The 19,841-nt window shown below is 37.4% G+C and overlaps 1 protein-coding gene across 1 annotated transcript in view; it reads right to left on the bottom strand.

Annotated features, from left to right (window-relative positions):
* The window catches only part of mrtfbb (myocardin related transcription factor Bb), a 44,415-nt gene extending 27,907 nt beyond the window's left edge, over nt 1-16,508 (bottom strand). The window contains exons 1-3 of the mRNA XM_053613527.1: nt 16,217-16,508; nt 8,588-8,650; nt 2,121-2,351 (exon numbers count right to left, since the gene is read on the bottom strand). Of these exons, the coding sequence (XP_053469502.1) occupies nt 2,121-2,265 (145 nt within the window). The 5' untranslated portion in view covers nt 2,266-2,351; nt 8,588-8,650; nt 16,217-16,508. The remainder of the gene's footprint in view (nt 1-2,120; nt 2,352-8,587; nt 8,651-16,216) is intronic.
* Between the last annotated feature and the right edge of the window lie 3,333 nt (nt 16,509-19,841).

Raw genomic sequence — 19,841 nt, 5'->3', positions numbered from 1 at the left:
ATTTCCTGAGAAAAACAACCACATGAGCGTATTTCTTCAGAATGTCTCTTAACAAAAAAAACCCTGACAAAAACAAATCCATAAAGGCCCACATGGGTGTTTTCAACTTTGTAAAAGTTTTTGATTATTTGTACAGGGATTATTTCTACAAACCAGAAGAAAAACATTTAAAAATAAATAAATAAAGAAATAAATAACAAGAATTTTGGGGGCAACACCAAGGACCATACAAAATAAATGTAAAAAAAATAATCTGACCGCACTCAGGGAGTGAAACAGCAGGTGATAATAAGCTGTGTGAAATATTCAGCCAGTTAGTAATGAACTTCCTGTGTCCTGCGAGCAAGGTTGCAGGTTCCCTGTATAATGGCCACGTATTGCAGACCAGAAATGCGCACTACTGTTAATTTGTTCCTCATTAAACGACTGAGAAAGAAAGGTGTATAACTTTTGTGCACCATACATACACCTAGATACACTCATTAGTTTGGCAAGTCACTTAAGACATATACTTTGTTCACATTAGAGGTAATTTGCTGAGATGTCATTCATGATCATTCCCGATTTACTGATTGGCAGTTTGTTAAGAGGTTCCACCACTTTGAAAGGACGATCAATCATCATAAAGAGAAGCCATCCATCCAGGCAGGAGAAATGAAGAGCGCACTGTCTAATAAACATTGAGATTTTTTTCTGTGCAAAACCAAACCCACTGACACTCCCACTCACTCGCAGTGAAGCCAGGCATCCAGGAAGGACTCAAACTGATGCACTAAAAACCTGCTGTCAACTGAGTGTTAATCTTTTGTCCCATTAAAACAGTGACTACCCAAATATGCACAGGCTTCAATGGGTATCTGTTAGCTCTGTATTGGGCGTTTCAAAGGAGATTTCCACACAGGCTGAACTGTTCATCAGAAACAGTTTGTGCTTACTGAACGAATAGCGCAATACTGTAGTGAGATATTTAATCAAGTGATTCACTAAACTATTGAATACCACCAAGATTTATGAATAATAAAAACACTTTGGTAAACATTTCAATTCAGGTTTCCTGTGTAGTCTTAAAGCAATGACCCTAACTGACTTAAGACAGGAAATGTAAGGTAACATGAAATGTATGAGTTGTGCAAAATTGAGTTTGAATGTAAACTTTTGGCCTCAATTGTAAATGCTATGTTAACAGTAGGAAGCCAGAAATTCAAATTCAAAACTTTAAATTCTCCATAAAAAGTCAAGCTGATGATTTCATAATTCTAAATCCTGTATGTTGTTTGAATACTGTAATACTGTATGTTATTTGCAACATTTTTTTTAATGATTTGTCAGACATGAACCAGTGAAAAACAAGGATATTCTTCTGTTGTTTCTGAGATAACCGACTCAATGAGTCACAGTTTTACTTGAACCTGGGAGTTATTTAATAACAGGAGATGACTGGAGGATTGAAGGAGGGAATTACAGGCATGCTTGCTGGGCTCTCTGCTTCCTTCTCTGTAGCCATGAGGACAATATCCCCTCAAGTGCATTTCTCTTGAGTAATGAAATGGTAACTGGGAGGATAACATGAACTATACTGATGGAGCCGAGGCAGCTATATGTAAAATCCTAAGTATTGCTCAGTGCCAGTCTGCTTGCATCGACTGTCCCCTCTGTGACCTCTCATTATGGTTCACATACCACTAAAACATTTCCAGTCTAGAGCATTGGCCAAGAGTGTGAGAACCAGATGAAATGGGCACACAGGCAGCAGAGGGAACATAACGTCACAGCTTATCCGCACCAGGAAAGCCATAGTCAGGCCAAGGAACCTTTGATATCAGAGTGCTCGGCGAATGAGACTGGCACAAAGATACATACTATTAGTTTACCAATCACCCTGAAATTAGCCAAGAAAATGCTGGACTAGATTTAAAGGAACCATTTACTGTAAGCTGTGATTAGATGTTGGCATTTACATGGGATTCCAGTTTAATTCCACCCATTTTTCTTCCCACAAAGGGGTTGATTTTCACAGTGTCACAACAGGGCTGGAATTTAAACCGATGAAGAGGAAGTGCGGATGATAGTGATGAGAGTGGTGTGGACTTTAAGGAGACTGGCCACATCAATTTGCTCACCGTTCTTCCGCTCCTGGATGGAAGGAAGACTATAGCTAGGCTGCAGCGATATTGCCTCCATGTCATGGGTCACAGCTTCACTCCTTGTACTCGAAACCAGAATCTCCAAATCCCTTTCCGTTCCCAGACACCTCTGGGGCTCCATGTCACCTGAAGTGAAGGTGGAATATGTCTCCCTGAAAACAAGTGTGGGGGTGAAGCCAGTAGTTCATGGAAACATTGGAGAGTATTCTGAAAAACAGAATCATTTCAGTATTAACTGTAATGTAGTCTTGGTCAAGGTGAGCCAAGGTTACTTGTTAACTGTACTTATAAAGTGAATGCTTGACTGAATTCATGTTTTCTTTTTCACTCAGCAGAAATGTACCAAATAATACCAAAATGCTATCAATTCTTCTTCTCTCTTAAATGAATTAAAGTTAAAAAGTAAAGGACAAGACCTCATTTTTGGATAGCTGGCTTTGGCCAATTAATCTAACCACTATCACTTCTAATATAAGTATAATTTGTCATTTCATTCAACTTTGTGGTTTTATACAAATTATTCATAGCAACAGATGGGCTACAGTCAATAATTATATACCTACTAGGTCCACCCGATAGTGCTTCCCAAGTAGCACAGCAGAAAAGGGTTCACCTTTTCACCGGTAGATTACAAGTTTGAATCCCTGATTATGCCACAGCCATCTGTGGCCAGGAGCCAAGGGAACAAAATATTAAATGAACCTCATTCTTTCAAATGTGGCATGATAGCGCAGTGGGTAATGTTGCTGATTCATGTGCCAGAGCAGAGTTTCATTTTATTCCAGGACTTTGAATATACCTGATCAAATCACATTGGCTGACTGAAAACAAATTGTGTTAACTCAATGCAATTCACTGAACCGATGTACACATTTGAGTTAAACCACCCTTTGCTTAGACTAGGGAGCCAGCCCCCCTTCATAGAAGATGTACAGTTGATCAGCTGTCACCCAGTCTAAAGGACATCGTAGAAATCCTGCATTCAACCACAAAGTCACTCCACAGTCATCTTTTTAACAACTAAAGAAATACAAGCTTTTCTCCAGCTGAAGTGATACTTAACAGAAAGGCTGTTTGCTGAGACACCCAATTCAAGTTAGCCTTCTTCTTCATAGGCTAATAAAAGTGTGCCTTAAGGAATTCCAGCAAAGAGGGAGGAAGTGACCTGGTGACCTGTTTGAGGGTCCCAAATTGTTGCCATACAGTTGATAATGTATCTGTGCTTGGGGAGGAAACTGCCAGGGTATTCCAACAACTAATGAAAGTAGCAGTGGGAACCAAGGTCTTGCTGGCCCACATGTAGGACTCAGAGGCCTAGTTGTTGAATTCTGTAGCGTATGAGAAGAATCACTTATAGAGTAGGAACGGCATAACAAATGGTATAACAAAGGTATAACAAGTTGTGAGGCCAGTTGTGCATTCTGACCCATATGTAGTTGCCATCCAGTTTTTAGTGGTAGTGCCACTGTTAAGGGTTCACACCTAAAACTAGTGCAAAGGCAGACAGGCCACTTATAGGCATTGGAACTAGGCTGTGCTGTCCTAAAGGCTCCACATTAATCTGGTGTGCTGACTTTGTGATTCCAAAACCTGTACCCTTCTATCCACTCATAGCAGCAGGTGTGATGTCTGCAAATTGACACAAAGCAGGGGTGAATTTGCACAATTCAGGCAGAGCAGAATCTTCCAACCACACTTGGCGACACATAGAAACCAAGCTAAAAGAGAGTTACCCTATCCTAGCCCAGGTGTCCCACCCCCCTGGAGTGAGGTGTCAGTCAATATCTCCAGATTGAAGTAACTGTTCCAATGCAAGCAGCAAACTAGCTAATGTATTGCCAGTATGCAATATCAGAAGTGACCAGGGAGTCACAATACGATGTGTGAAGGGAAAACCAGCACCAAAACAAGCCTGTTAGTCGGACCGGATTGTAGAATATTAAAAGGTGGGAACTGACTTGGCAGGGAAGAGATGAGATGCAAGTGCCTCTCAAGAATATATCTGAGAATATCTGAATATCTGAGAATATCGATTACACCTTTGTTATACCTTTGTGAGTAACAAAGCAACATAGCTTTCTAATAAAAAATACTTGCAATATACAAGAATCTATAATCACCAAGGTAGAAAGAAAATAAGAGGAAGCTTTTGCCATCATTGAAGGACAGGTTACATTTAGCTCTGAACATGGTCACTAATCAGCTAGCTCCATACTGTATTGTTCTCATGTAGACTGACAGGCAAGAAGAAGAAAGGAAAGATGGCTGTATGACAGTGGAATTTATTGCAAATACTGCATCATCAATACTTGGTATGCATTCACACACACAAGAGGAGGTAATTTACATACAGGTGTTTCATAGCACCCCTGGCAGGAAGTTTAGCATTATACATACAGTATTTATGATATAGCCAGGCCTTAAATAGAGGTGTACTTAAAATAAATTCTGGGCAAAAGGTTTGAATTCACAACTGGTAATTAAAAGTTTAAAATTAAGTTTCTAAATTTGGAAAGAAACTAAAAACTCAATCATTTATAGCAACACTTATCTGGACCTTTTTCAGAAATGTTATAATTTTATGAACTCTTGAACTTGACGAAATGTGGCACAGTTTGTCATGCTAATTTGATGTAAGAGTGAGTGTCATTGGCAAAACCACAACAGTTACTTCAAAATCCCACCAAGATATCTGTATGTATGGCCAGCACACTGAGTAACTTTATGTATTATTATATTTATTACACAAAACAGCAAGATAGGGGGTTTGAATGATTTATGTAAAATATTCCATTTAAAAAAAATCCAGGACATACTGCAAATTAGTTACTTAGGTGGATTAAGTGGGTTCAACATTTGAATGATTCTCGCCTACGTTCATAAAGCTCTGCCCCCAGGATCTACTTTGGCCCATTGCACATCCAAACATAAACAAGCTTTAAGGACTGGAAGTCAGTTTTCCGAACACAACTTAATATTTTTTTGCTAAGGCAAAGGTCTACATATCTTCCAGGTTGTTTGTATAAGTCAGGAATAATAAAAAAAGACTATTTCACCTTTAAGTACTTAATCATCAGTAATGAAATGCAAAACTAAATACAGCGAGAGGAAAGAGGTTGGATGGGGAGCGTCGGTGCACAGCCATTTTCAGATCTCTCCAGAGATGTTAAATCGGGTTCAAGTCTGGGCTCTGGCTGGGCCACTCAAGGACATTCACAGAGTTGTCCTGTAGCCACTTCTTTGTTATCTTGGCTGTGTGCTTAGGGTCGTTGTCCTGTTGGAAGATGAAACTTCGCCCCAGTTTGAGGTCCAGAGCGCTCTGGAGCAGGTTTTCAACAAGGATGTCTCTGTACATTGCTGCAATCATCTTTCCCTCGATCCTGACTAGTCTCCCAGTTCCGGCCGCTGATAAACATGATGCTGCCACCACCATGCTTCACTGTAGGGATGGTATTGGCCAGGTGATGAGTGGTGCCTGGTTTCCTCCAGACATGACACTTGCCATTCAGGCCATAGAGTTCAATCTTTGTTTCATCAGACCAGAGAATTTTGTTTCTCATGGTCTGAGAGTCCTCCAGGCAGGCTGTCATGTGCCTTTTACTGAGGAGTGGCTTCCGTCTGGCCACTCTACCATACAGGCCTGATTGGTGGAGGGCTGCAGAGATGGTTGTTCTTCTGGAAGTTTCTCCTCTCTCCACAGAGACACGCTGGAGCTCTGTCAGAGTGACCATCGGGTTTTTGGTCACCTCCCTGACTAAGGCCCTTCTCCCCTGATCGCTCAGTTTGGCCGGGCGGCCAGCTCTAGGAGTCCTGGTGGTTCCAAACTTCTTCGATTTACGGATGATGGAGGCCACTGTGCTCATTGGGACCTTCAATGCTGCAGAAATGTTTCTGTACCCTTCCCCAGATCTGTGCCTCGATACAATCCTGTCTTGGAGGTCTACAGACAATTCCTTGGACTTCATGGCTTGGTTTGTGCTCTGACATGCATTGTTAACTGTGGGACCTTATATAGACAGGTGTGTGCCTTTCCAAATCATGTCCAATCAACTGAATTTACCACAGGTGGACTCCAATCAAGTTGTAGAAACATCTCAAGGATGGTCAGTGGAAACAGGATGCACCTGAGCTCAATTTTGAGTGTCATGGCAAAGGTTGTGAATACTTATGTACTTATGTGTTTTTTTGTTTTTTATTTTTAATAAATTTTCAAAGATTTCAAGCAAACTTCTTTCACCTTGTCATTATGGGGTATTGTTTGTAGAATTTTGAGTAAAATAATTAATTTAATCCATTTTGGAATAAGGCTGTAACATAACAAAATGTGGAAAAAGTGAAGCGCTGTGAATACTTTCCGGATGCACTGTACATATTAACAAAAAGTATGTATTGATAAGCATAAAAACAAAAACAACAACAAAAAAGTTTAAAAAACTAAACTGATAAGGTAAAAACTATTCAGACACAACAAATTACCATCATTAGTACTTTGTTGCAAAGCAATTATAGCTTCAAGATGTCCATGTTAAGAAGTAATTCACTTTTTGCAGCATAGTGGATCAATTTTGGCCCATTTCCCTTGTCTTCAGTTCCCCAAAGTTATGAGGGTCCCTCTGATGGACTCCCAATTTCAAAATCCTACATACATTTTCATTGGGATTCGAGTCAGGAGATTGGCTAGGCCATGCTAGGTCTTCTAGAATTATTGTGGCTGTATGTTTGGGGTCATTGTCTTGTTGAAACATCCATCTTCTTCCCAGATTTAGGTTCTTGGGATTAAATGTGTCCCAGTACATCACTCCATTCATGATTCCTTCAGTGATGTGTAATGTCCTACATACTTCACTGTGGCTATGATGTTCTTGGGATTATACACCCAACCCTTCTTTCTCCAAACATATTGAGTGGAATTATTGCCAAAAAGGTATTTTTGGTTTCAGGTGACCAAATTATATTGATCCAAAATTGTTCTGATTTGTCGACATGCTCATCTCTGTGCCCCCCCCCCCTTTTTTTTAGCAGAGTTTTAGCAGTGTAGGAAAGGAGATGATTGCAGTGCAGTTCATTTATTCTCTGTGTAACTGTTGTTTCTGCTGCTTTCAAGTCATCCTGCAACTCTTTTTGAGTGATTGCTGGTTCACTCTTCTTTCTTATCATTAGTCTGAGAGCGAGTTGTGAAATCTTGCACCTGTCCAGGGATGATTAGTTGTGGATCCATGAACTCCTCACCTACATATTATTGAACCAGCTGTACTGACAGGGATGTTTAAGGTCTTTGCTGGCTCTGTAGCTTTTTTTCCATTTGAGTGTTCTTAATAATGTTGTGCTTGAGAACTTTAGGAAGTTCCTTCACCCTCACAGTTGTGGTGTGTGAAATATTTTCAACTAATTGCAACATCTTTTACAATGACACCAGGTGCAATTTGCATGAGAACATTTTTTCAGCTTTTATATCTAGACCTTCTATTATTTCTATGTAACATTTACATATATACTTTAACATAGTGTCTGAATACTTTTTCCTTATTAATTTCGTTTTTTAAATATATAATTTCTAAGCTTATAAATACATACTATTTTGTTAATATTTTTAACTATCAAGTGGTAAATTTGAAGTGGATATATGAACTGAAAGTATGTTAAATAGCAAAAACCCAAGTGTGTGTCCTTACACACTCTTCTATCTCATCATTAAGTCATCTCTGGTTTGTATTGCTCATCACTGGAATAGCCAGATCTCTGTGAAGCATATCCCTGTCTTTGAAGCCATGCAGCCCATAGCTGCCTACTGTAAGTGTGGCTGTGGAGTTGGAGTTATGACACACACACACACACATACACAAAAGATTCATATTCTTCACTAGAAATGACGAACAATGGCTTGTTGAGGAGCAGCATGAGGAGTGCAATCTCTGCATTAAAGCATTTAATAAACTGTTTAACTGTTTTTGCTAGCTCTGCAACAAACTTCCAAACACTTACAATTTAATACCAGGTCTTACAGACTATGAAGAATGTGCATGATGAAGATCAGTAGATGGCAGTGCAGTTCTGATCTAACTCTACATCATGTTCAGAACTATATATTATATTCAGAACATTATATTCACAGCTCTACATCATATTCAGAATATCATATTGAGAATAAACATCATATTCAGGTCGCCTGATTCAGAAATCTACATTATATTCAGAACATCATATTCAGAACTCTACATGATAAATGATAAATCTATATTATATTCAGCACATCATATTAATTTTTATTAGCATTTCATTAACGTTGCATTTTACAAGCATCTAGCTTATTTTTAGTTTGTATTACAAAAACAGAACCCATTGTTTAGGAAGAATTTATAACAACTGATAAAATTTGTAATAAAGTAAAACATGTTAAATGACCATATTTTATCTGTCCATAGGGACTGAATGGAAAAAGTTACCTCATGGAAGAAAGGGAAGAGAAGGACAAACAGTCTGTTAAAGCACACTAGGTCATGGTAACTCTGAAACAGATAAAAATGATTTAATAAATAAACAGAATAAATTTTAAAAAAGATAAAAAGAAATTAATATGGCTGCAACAACTAATTGAAATTTTTTAAATAAAAACTTATCAAAAAAAAGTTGTCTATGTACTTTATTGATTAGTTGTACTGTGCTATGAAGTAAACTGTGGCACTACTTCACTTCATTTAGTCTAAAAAAAAAAAGTGACACCATTTAAGGGAAAATGAACCATGTACATTACACAGTGTGAAAATTCATTTTTATAGGAATTAAGAATTTTGATAATTATAAGGGCGTGGTTGATGGTGTGACTGTCACTTTTGGAGATGACAGTCAAGCCTTATGAATATGCATGCGTTTTCAACACGCACCTGAAGCTCTTGACAGTTTTGTAGTAAAGTCATATCTTGTTCTGCTGTACTGATATAATAACTAGCAAACTAGTGAGTTAATGAAGTGACGACACAAACCATGGCAGCTAAAACACTCGCTAAATTTCAGTAAAAATGAATTGACTGTATGACCTTAGCTAACACATAAAGTTGCATGGTAAGTTTAGCCAGTCTCTCATTTTAAAACAAAATCCACCGGCAGAACGAGCGGCGCAAAAGAGCATTTCTCCATTCAGATGTGTAACTTACACCAGATTGACTGCTGTTCATCAGTACAGATTCAGTTGGTACATTACATTAGCTACTTATACTTACATTACTTTGATTAAAATGGTGGATAATGTCAGCTAGTTAGCAAATGGTAGCTTGTATAATTTTCACATGTATATTGAATTTACCATAGTCAGGAAATTCAATATACATGCGAAAATTATACAACTACAATTTATCAATTAAACATATTAATTAAAAATACTGTACTTGCCACTTTGAGGTACCCAATTCTCCATCTTAGGTTGCCCTTCAGGTACGCCATATGGCCAATAGTTTTTGGACACATGACTATCAAACCAATATGTGGTTCCTCCCCAAACTGTTTCCACAAAGTTGGAAGCACACAATTGTATAGAATGTCTTCACTAGAACTAAGAGGCCCAAACCTGTTCCAGCATGACAATGCCCCTATACACAAAGCAGAGTCTACAAAGACACGTGTGTTAAGGTTGAAGTGGAAGATCTCAAGGGTCCTGCACAGAGCCCTGATCTCAACCCCACTGAACACCTTTGGAATGAACTGGAACTGGAGTCTCCTCACCCAACATCAGTGCCTGACCTCACTAATGCCCTTGTAGCTGAATGAACACAAGCCATGCTCCATGTCAGAACCTTTTTCACCTTTATTGTGAAACTGCAACATATAAATATCAAGTGACAAACTCCCAGAAAAGTTTTTGGGGAAAAAAGAAAAACCAAAAACTTCTAATACCCAGCTTGCATAAGTGTGCATACACCAATTTATCTCTTGATGCAAAGCAGAACTCGAAAACTGTTCCGCTTTGTTTTATTTGAAATTAAACATTAGTGCAGCACTGAATATTATATAAAACTATAAATCAGATGTAAAGCATGGTACATTTTTGCTAACCATGAAGAGTAAATTAGTATCTAAACAGGGCCATGAAAACACACCAGTTGTTTACTTCTAATAAAAATTGGTTGCTATGGGAACCATAATCTGGCCATGTATTGATAAATCACACTAAACAATAGCAGGACAGATATTTATGGGTGAGGGCCTCTCTACTCAAGAGCCCTTTAAGAGATATGGAAAGTCCATGAAAGCCTGAAGCAGTATCAGAGATTATCCTCCATTGTGCACTTCCTGCTTAAATCACATCCTCCCCACAAAGGAGGGCTTTCACTAAATTTTCATTAAAGCAACCATGCACACATTTATTCCACTATTACTGACACAAAGTGTACATCATGGAACAACCCAATTTAATATATGGACACAATTTTGCACTGCTTCCAACACATTATATATTTGATTTCTTTGATGAATGGACGAAACACTTTTTCATTTCCAAGTAATTTAGCACACTTTTCACAGAGTTAAACAAATTCAAGAATTCTGATCCTGTTATTTCCTGCAAATTAAAGCCAGCATGCTGTCTAGCTCATTCAGAAATAGGAGATTAGCATGACTGACTAAGCTTAGATCTTACACAAATGAAGCAAAAATATATAATAGCGGGGATTTGCAAGGGGTTGTGTAATCAGTGTCTTTGCAAGACACAATGCTTGTGCTTCATCTCCCTGAAGAGCAACTTCTAAACCTCAGACTGCAATGATCTGTGGTATGGAAAAAGGTCTGAGTTCAGGTTTGGTAGAGAGCACACAATCTGTCATTGTAGTGTGCATCCTGGTTCCACATACAATATACCGAATACTCAGCGTAAACAGATCCAGTGCCCCTGACAAACCCTAAGAATAAGAATGAAGGTCATGTCAAGCCATTATTCATACACCAAGCATAATTATAACCAAAATAATTCATATAGTTTTTTTTTTTTTTTTTTTTTACATTTACATATATATTTATGAGTCAACTGCTAAACAGACAAATTAGATTTTTTCCCCTGTGTAACACTGGTATTTTAAAAAGTTAATGAAAACCAAAGTAGATGAAATTACTAAAAGGTTGTAAACCTCAGAATCTGCATCATACAGAGAAACTGTACAGGAAACATATTTGGTTGTCTAAACAAAGTCATGTGTGTTAAATTTTTTTTTTTTTTTTTTACTATCACCAGCATGAAATTCTGCCCACAACAAACACTGGCTAACTCACTGGTAGTAATGTTGCAGAGGGTCAGACGGGTGGCTAAAAATATCTCAGAGACAGGGCAGAATAAGCAGCTGGAAAATACAAAAAAGTTCCATATGTTTGTGTATTGGGAACTCAGACCAGGAGTCATCACAAAACCAACAGTGTGAGACTTGCTTGAGTGAGAGAAAGCAAGGGGAGGGAGAATTCCATAACCATTACCAAAATAAATCCCACATTTGAAACAACTTTCCCAGAAAGTCAGTTAACTCCCCAGGGCTCGTCCCAGAGTCTGGAGCACATGACCTTTACTCTACCAACATGTTCTTTGCCCTCTGACTTCCCTCTGGTGGGGTGTTTGCAAGAGAATTGGGTGACTCGGCCTCAGCCTGAAATAACCTCTGGCACTCCAGGTGAGGGGATGTAATGTTGTTGTTGTTATTTTTTAAAAATGACATCAGAAAGCATGGTGCCTTGTGCTTCTTAAACACAGAAGTACAAGTTTAATTATTACTTATTACTGTTATATAATAGATAAAGTCGTGATGACATAAGTTTCCCTAAAATGAGACACATACCATCTGGCGATGAATGAGCTAACCCTGTTTATATAACATACTTATACACACAAACACATAAGAGGAACAACAATTTCTCTGAAGAAGCATTTCTAACTAACTTTAAAAGCTAACTTTTCCTGATTTACAGTCCCTTTTGAAACTACTGGAACAGCAAGGCCAATTCAGTTGTTTTTGCTGTAGACTGAAGACATTTAGATTTGAGACAAAAGATAAATATGAGAAGAGAGTTTAGAATTTCAGCTTTTATTTCCTGGTATTTATATGTAGATGTAGCACATTTTGTATCAGACCACTCAATTTGTAGGCAAACAAAAATATTGGAACACATGACTGACAGGTGTTTCTTGTTACCCAGGTGTGTCCTGTTAGATTGATTGATTAAACAGTGAATAGCTCTGAACATTTAGTCTTGGTTTTAGCCTTCAGTTTGACCTGTGAAGACTGCATTTGTTGCTAAAAAGGATAAGCCGACATGAAGATCAGAGAGCTGTCTATGGGAGAAAAGCAAGCCATTTTGAAGCTGAGAAAAGAAGGAAATTCAACAATTTCTTCCAAAACAACAATTTAGAATGTCCTGAAAAATAAAGAAACCACTGGTGTACTGAGCAACAGACACTGAATGGGTCGACCAAGGAAAATTACAGCAGCTGATGACAGAAACATTGTGAGAACTGTGAAGAAAAAAACAAAAACGACAGTCAGCGGCATCATCAACAACTTAGAGAGCAGAAATATAGAGGCCATACCACAAGATGAAAACCACTCATCAGCAGTAAGCAGTAATCAGAAAGCCAGATTGGAATTTACAAATAAATACAGAGATGAGCCACAAACATTCTAGAACCAAGATTAACCTCTACCAAAGTGATGGAAAGAGCAAAGTGTGGAGAAAGAAAGGATCTGCACATGATCCAAGACATACAAGCTCATCTGTGAAACATGGTGGAGGTAGTCTCATGGCTTGGGCTTGTATGGCTACTTCTGGAACATATTCACTAATCTTTATTGATGATGTAACTTATGATTGTAGCAGGAGAATGAATTCGGAAGTTTACAGAACCATTTTGTCTAAAAATGTACAGAGAAATGCATCCGAATTAATCGGGAGGAATTTCATCATGCAGCAAGACAATGATCCAAAACACAGTGCCAACTCAACAAAGGTCTTTATCAAGGGGGAGAAGTGGAAGGTTTTAGACTGGCCAAGTCAATCACCAGACCTTAACCCAACTAAGCAGCATGTCACCTCCTGAAGAGTTGACTGAAGGGAGTAACCCCCTGAAAATACAACTGAAAGAGGCTGCTGTAAAAGCCTGGAAAAGCTTCACAAAAGAATAAACCAATAGTTTGGTGTCAGTGAGTGGCAGGCTTGATGCAGTTATTTCAAGCAAGGGATATGCAACCAAATATTAAGTGTTATTTACTTTAATTTACTTCAAGACTTATCTGTTCTTATACTTTAGCTCACCTAAGCTCTCGTCTCATATCCATCTTTTGATCTCAAACCCAAATGTCATTGCTGTACAGCACAAACAAATGAATTGGCCTTGCTGTTCCAATAGTTTGGAAGGGACTGTATAATAAATAATTAACAGTAACAACTACTGAACAGAACAATAAATGGGATATCACATCTGTTATAGAACCAGCAGTCTTCCCACAACATTGAAGGTGTCTTGTTTTGCAATTTTTTTAACGTAAAGCACCACATCACATTAGAAATCAATTTTGATTCATGAATTATCTCTGTGTTTCATTTAATCCCACTAATTTCTGACAGTCCAGGACAACACAGGTGTGAGGTTGGTACAGCACATACCAATGTAAATTATCAGTATAAGAGATGTGAAGAATGAGGAAACATTGACCGTCAAACATCCAAAGCAAACATTCGACTAGAAACACTATGTGCAAAAGTGGGAAAGTTTATATGGTGACATCATGGCAATAATCCACATATCTAGCTTGGTTTTTTGTTTTCCAATTGTGAGACATTAACTTTTTATGCACTGCAAAAAGATTTGCAATAATTAATATTAATCTGCATACAAGTGACAGAGTGACAATAAAAGCATCTAAGCCTCCAGCATTAAGTCAGATGATGCATGGGCTGAGAAAACAAAGTCCAGACCAACAGGGACTAAAGTATATATACAGAGACCTCTGGACCAGCGCTGCGAGAGTGCAGTTGAAGTCTTCATCCCCCTCGCTCCCACCCATAATTGTGTAAACCAGCGGACAAAATAACAACAAAAGCTTTTCAAATATAAATTCTCAGGATTATCATTCAGTGTGGTTTGTGATTTCTAAAATATTTTGAATCATAGTATGAATGTGTTCCTTGCCTGAGGCAAGGTCATGGACACTGACATTTATTAACATGTGTGGCTGTAAACACTCAGGGTGAGTCATCACACTTCCAGAGTATATGCACCAAGCTTACTATTTCCTCATAAAAACTAACCAATGACAGAGTATGTCTGGCAAGAGTAAATCAAGATGAATGGACATGTTATAATCATGTTAATGACAAAAATTCCTTCCTGATTATTAACCAAATCTAGTTAGTGGGACTAGACATTAAAAGAGACCTAAATGTAAACCATTCTAGGCAAGTGCTTAACACAAAGGACTGAGATTTTAACAAGAGACATTAAGGGTAGAATGGTGGACCTTCGCATATTCCTTCACAATACTGAGATATGTTTGTTAATCATACTGACAACTGATACAGTCCAGACAAACGGAGAGTACTTCAGATAAACAGAAAAAAGATGTGAAGTGCAACCCTTTTAAAGTGCCCCTAAACATAATTCTTAACTCTTGTACTGGAGAACACAGTGCAGAAAAAATTATGAGTTGCACAAGCTGAAACTGAAAAAACATGGTGTGCAGTCCATGTATTTCCAAATGTAACTGGAACTTTATATTTTGTGACTAGAACTTTATAATGGACAGAAGTACTGAAAGTTCTCTTATAATCAGACAGATCATATGATTGCTGTTTTGAACTGAACGTAACTAAATGAAAGCTGCATTTTAAAATAGATACACAAAAACAAAACAATACACAGTATGATATATCACAACATTCAATTAAATTTGATTTGTATAGCACATTTAACAAAACTTTTGTCACACATCACATGCTGTACAGAATTCTGAATATAGATTTGATTCCTATTGAGCAAGCCAGAGGTGACAGTGGTGAGGAAAAAACTCCCTGAAATGACATGAGGGGGAAAAAAAGGAAACACATCCTCTTCTGGGTGACTTCTGGATTATAGGTGTCGGATATGTGATATACAGCATTGTAATATGGGATGTACATATTTAAAAAATTGTTGGGACATTTGTGTTTTTTTGTGAGAGTCTCGTGTTTTTGTGTATTGCCGTTTTATCTTCTATTAGAGATTTGCATTGGTTCTTTAATAGGGCTGGGCAATATGATAAAAATATCATATCAGGATTCTTGAGGAAACGTCTTTGATATACGTTTACTTTTTACTATGCATACTACGATATATTATTTAGCTAACAAGCTGTCTGCAAAAGAGTAGTGAAATAAATTTTTAAAAAGTTAAACTGAGTTTGACAAGACTTTTCTTTAATGCCTACAAAGACAAAGAAGATTAAGTTTAAAAAAAGTCAAATCAACGACATCCATTCAGTACCATTTAATTTGGAATAATTAAAAATATATTAAAAAAAGAAAATTACCATACCAACGATATCTCAGTAAAGTGTATCGCGTAATCATTTATCATGATAGCGATATTATATTGATATATCGCCCAGGCCTATTCCTTAAAGTGCTTCATAAACACCTTTTTGACCTTCTAATATTTTGTATCTTAATGCAAAAAAAGGTCAAAAAGGTGTTTGAAGAACACTAAATCTAAAAAAGCAATAATAATAATAATAATAATAATAATAACAATAATAATAATAATCAATTGAAAACAAAGTCCAATAGATGATCGTATTACAAAGGATAAAACATGTGTATAATGCTTACGATTATTAATGATCATGATTGTAGGGGATTAAAATGATAAGTAAATAAACTTTCTTAACTATAACTCCTTGAAACATTTGTTTAAAGTCCGCTCTGAGCTTTGCCATTCACGGATAAAAGTGTTGCATATACAGTAAATAACATTAACAAGCACAAAAGACGAAAAAAATGAACCTCTCCGCTGAGTTCCCGCACAATAAAAGCTTTTTAGACAAACTGAATGACATAAAACGGAAACCGACCTGGGTATTTGTTGTGTTCATTTCCGTAGCTGCATGTGTAGATGTTAGGCTCTGTCCCTAACCGCATACCTAGATATATTTGCACACTATTTAGCACAGTAGTGTGCAGTGCTGCCTGGCGTTGGGGGGCGGAGATAGCCGCCCACCAGCTCTGATGTAATGACCCCTTGTGTCCTAAATGCATGAGGGACCCTTCACACTTTGCCTGTCCCAAATCAATAAAGATATAATTTAATAAGAGGTGGTCTCAGGTCATTTCTCATCAACACTTCTCAACTGTCCTGTCAGTTCACTCAGCTGTTCAGTACTGTATGGACACATGAACAGAGTAAACTTCAACACACATAACTATACATATACAGTGGGGTCCAAAAGTCCAAAAGAGGCCACAATGAAAGGGACTTTGATAATAATGTTAATAATAATAATAATAATAATAATAATAATAATATCATGATCATGGTCATCATCATCATCAACATTATTATTATTATTATTATTATTATTATTATTTCATTTAAAACAGGAAATAAACCGTTTTAGAATTTAAAATATTTTTTAACCAAAGAAAGGAAATTATTCAATATCTTAGATATTCAAGATTCAAGATTCTGCAGTTTCCAGATCACAATTGAAACAAATTTTGGATATGGAGCATGTAAATTGCTTTTTATTTATTTATTTATTTTTGTACAAAAGGTCAAATTTTCCCTGAGGCTTATTTCTTCCATTGAAGTACATGTTCAGATGATATTGTGATGGATTTGATCTAACATGGAACATTAAGTTTTACACAAATTTGCGAAGTCCATGCCAACTCAAGTGCACATTGTAATTAAAGGAAAAAAATTGGACATACCAAATACTAACAAACTACTATGAAAATATTTCAAAGGTTCTACTTTTCACTCAATTTGTAATGAAAATGGTTGTATTAAATTAGAAAAGAATGTAAAATAGAAGAATTTTCAGTATGTATGCCACTATAAATTACAAATAAATAAACAATAAAATAAAATAAAAAACCTCACATTTTATAAAGAGAGCTGATTCAAATGACACATTGTCTAACACTGCCATCTGGTGTGTCACATTTGACCTGACGTCTGGTAATAAAGACTGTTCCAAATAAATACTAAATAAATCATTTAAATGTATTATGAGGGATGGAGAGACTAAAGTAGAACACTATACTTTAGTGTTATTGAACAATTATCAATACAGTTAAGTAAGAAAGAAAATACTTGATGAAAGTGCTTCATTATTACATTATTATAGAATATTGGTATGTAAGGAAAAAATTCAGTTCAAGCATATCATTGAGCAGTTGAAGATTAATTTGCCACCTCACAGGGTCCACAGTTCGATCCTGAATTCAGGTTACTGTCTGGTTAATGCTGCTAGGTGGACTGGCTGCTAGAATTGCCACGTGAATGAAAGGACTGGAAACTGGAAACTATGCCTATGGACACAACTAACAGTTATGTAGACTAGAATGCTAGTTGGGCTGCTGTTGGGCAAATGAGACTGCAGTCCTGCAGGCCAAACCTAGTTCTGGGAAAAATGTGAGAATGAAACGGTAGATTGGGGAGAAATGTGCATTTCTATTAACGTTAACTTTTGTAAGTTGTCATTGCATGATATTTCACTGAAGGCATGCGTCATGCTGTTGTTATTAAATAAAACAATACGCCACTTGAGGGCATAAAAGTGATTTTATCAGAGGTAAAGGAGATTTAGGCAGTCCCCTTCATGTATATACTGTAGAATATATATAGAGCAGACAAAGAGTAGTGTACTCTATCTACAGAACAATGGCTTAAGTGTTACATTTTTATGTTTTGAAACCTGGAGCTTGAATGCAGAGTTAAATTATTGTGACATGATCACAGGTGTGGTTGCAGGTGTGCATATTGTGCATTTTGAGTATTTTTCAATGGTTTTGATCATGGCTCAGTCAACCAGATGTTAGAGCCAAAACTATCAGTTTTATAATTTGGTTTTAAATACATAAATGAAGTCGTACTGGTTGCTATAGGTGCTAATATGTAAGTGTTTGCTAAATTAATAAATTTAATACATCTACGATGGGCATGTATATCAACTCACCTTGAATTGTACTGCTGCTACTCTACTGCTCATCCATCCATCCATTTTCCATACCTCTTATCCTGCACAGGATCACAGGGAGCCTGGAACCTGTCCCAGGAAACCCGGGGCACAAGTCAGGGGACACCCTGGATGGGGTGCAAACCCATCACAAGCACAATCACTACTAATGCCAACCAGCCTACAATGCATGTTTTTGGACTGAGGGGGGAAAGAGAAGTAATCAGAAGAAACCCCCAAAACACAAGGACAACTCCGCTCACACAGAGCAGAGGTAGGATTCGAACCCCCAATCCAGGGGTCTGAGGCAAAAGTGCTAACCACTAAGCCACCATGCCCCCTTGCTGCTGCTCAAAAGGGGGTAAATAGCATCATAGTGATCATTTCACAGGCCATAAAATGAAAACAGACTGCACCACCCCCCACCCACCTCCATAAAATAATACAGATTTGTGTTCTCACCAATTAACCCCATGGCTTTGCTACACAATGGCCTGCAGTGCTAATGGCTAGTGCAGGCATATCACACCTCCATGAAACAAGTGTTGGAGAAAAAAAAAGGAAACAAAAGCATATATTTAATAAGAGGACTGCAAAGCGTGTTAGTCATTAATAGAGATGCTAATATTTGCCCGTCTGTCTCTTTTTTCCTTTCTGCAATGCTTATGCTATGGCCATACCAACACAGTTCAGTTCTCATGTGAACATCCTAATAAAAAACTCACTGTTGCTATTGGAGGTGTGAGTCCTAATCACATCCCAGAACAATGTGTGATTTCTTATGGGAAGGGTGGATTAGAGGAGGCAGACTCAAGGCTGGTTGCCAGCTCTATCTCGGAATGCAGTAATGTGTGAACTGAATCATCAGAACACACATTTTCTGCAGTTTCTCATGTACAGATGGTGGTAGAGAGATAGGCAAGGACTTTGAGAAAGAGACTTCAAAAGTCTATGCAGCCAAATGCTCATCTTAAAGGAAAACTCCTCTTGAAACACATTAAATATGTTTAAATTGAATACATATTTGTGATGTGCTTAGCGATTCTAGTGTTAATTTGTTGTCTGGTGCTGCATGTTCATTATTCCTATGCGAAGTTACTGTTTTTTTTTTGCCACTCTGATATCACAGGGGGACATTGCTAGTGCTGTTGCAATTCATGGGAGAACATTTGCAGCAATCTCAAACATAAGCAGCAATGTTCATGTTCTGCTGTTAGCTCATAAAAACTAAAAAAAAAAGAAGCAAGAGCTTCTTTTTTAACCCACCATCCTCCAGAGGTGTTCAATGTTATAGTCATGAGAAATCTAATGTTGAATTAGTGAATGCAGCATGTTTCTTTAGATAACTGAATTTGTTATATGATTACATTTACATTTATTCATTTAGCAGACGCTTTTATCCAAAGCGACTTACTAATGAGAAAATACAAGCAAAGCAATATATCAAGCAGAGAACAATACAAGTAGTGCTAACATACAAGATCCATTAACTGAGTTCCAGAAGAAGCAAAGTGTG

This window comes from Ictalurus furcatus, chromosome 24 (assembly GCF_023375685.1).
Source record: "Ictalurus furcatus strain D&B chromosome 24, Billie_1.0, whole genome shotgun sequence".
Lineage (NCBI taxonomy): Eukaryota > Metazoa > Chordata > Actinopteri > Siluriformes > Ictaluridae > Ictalurus > Ictalurus furcatus.
This window is presented reverse-complemented; position numbering and strand designations above follow the sequence as displayed.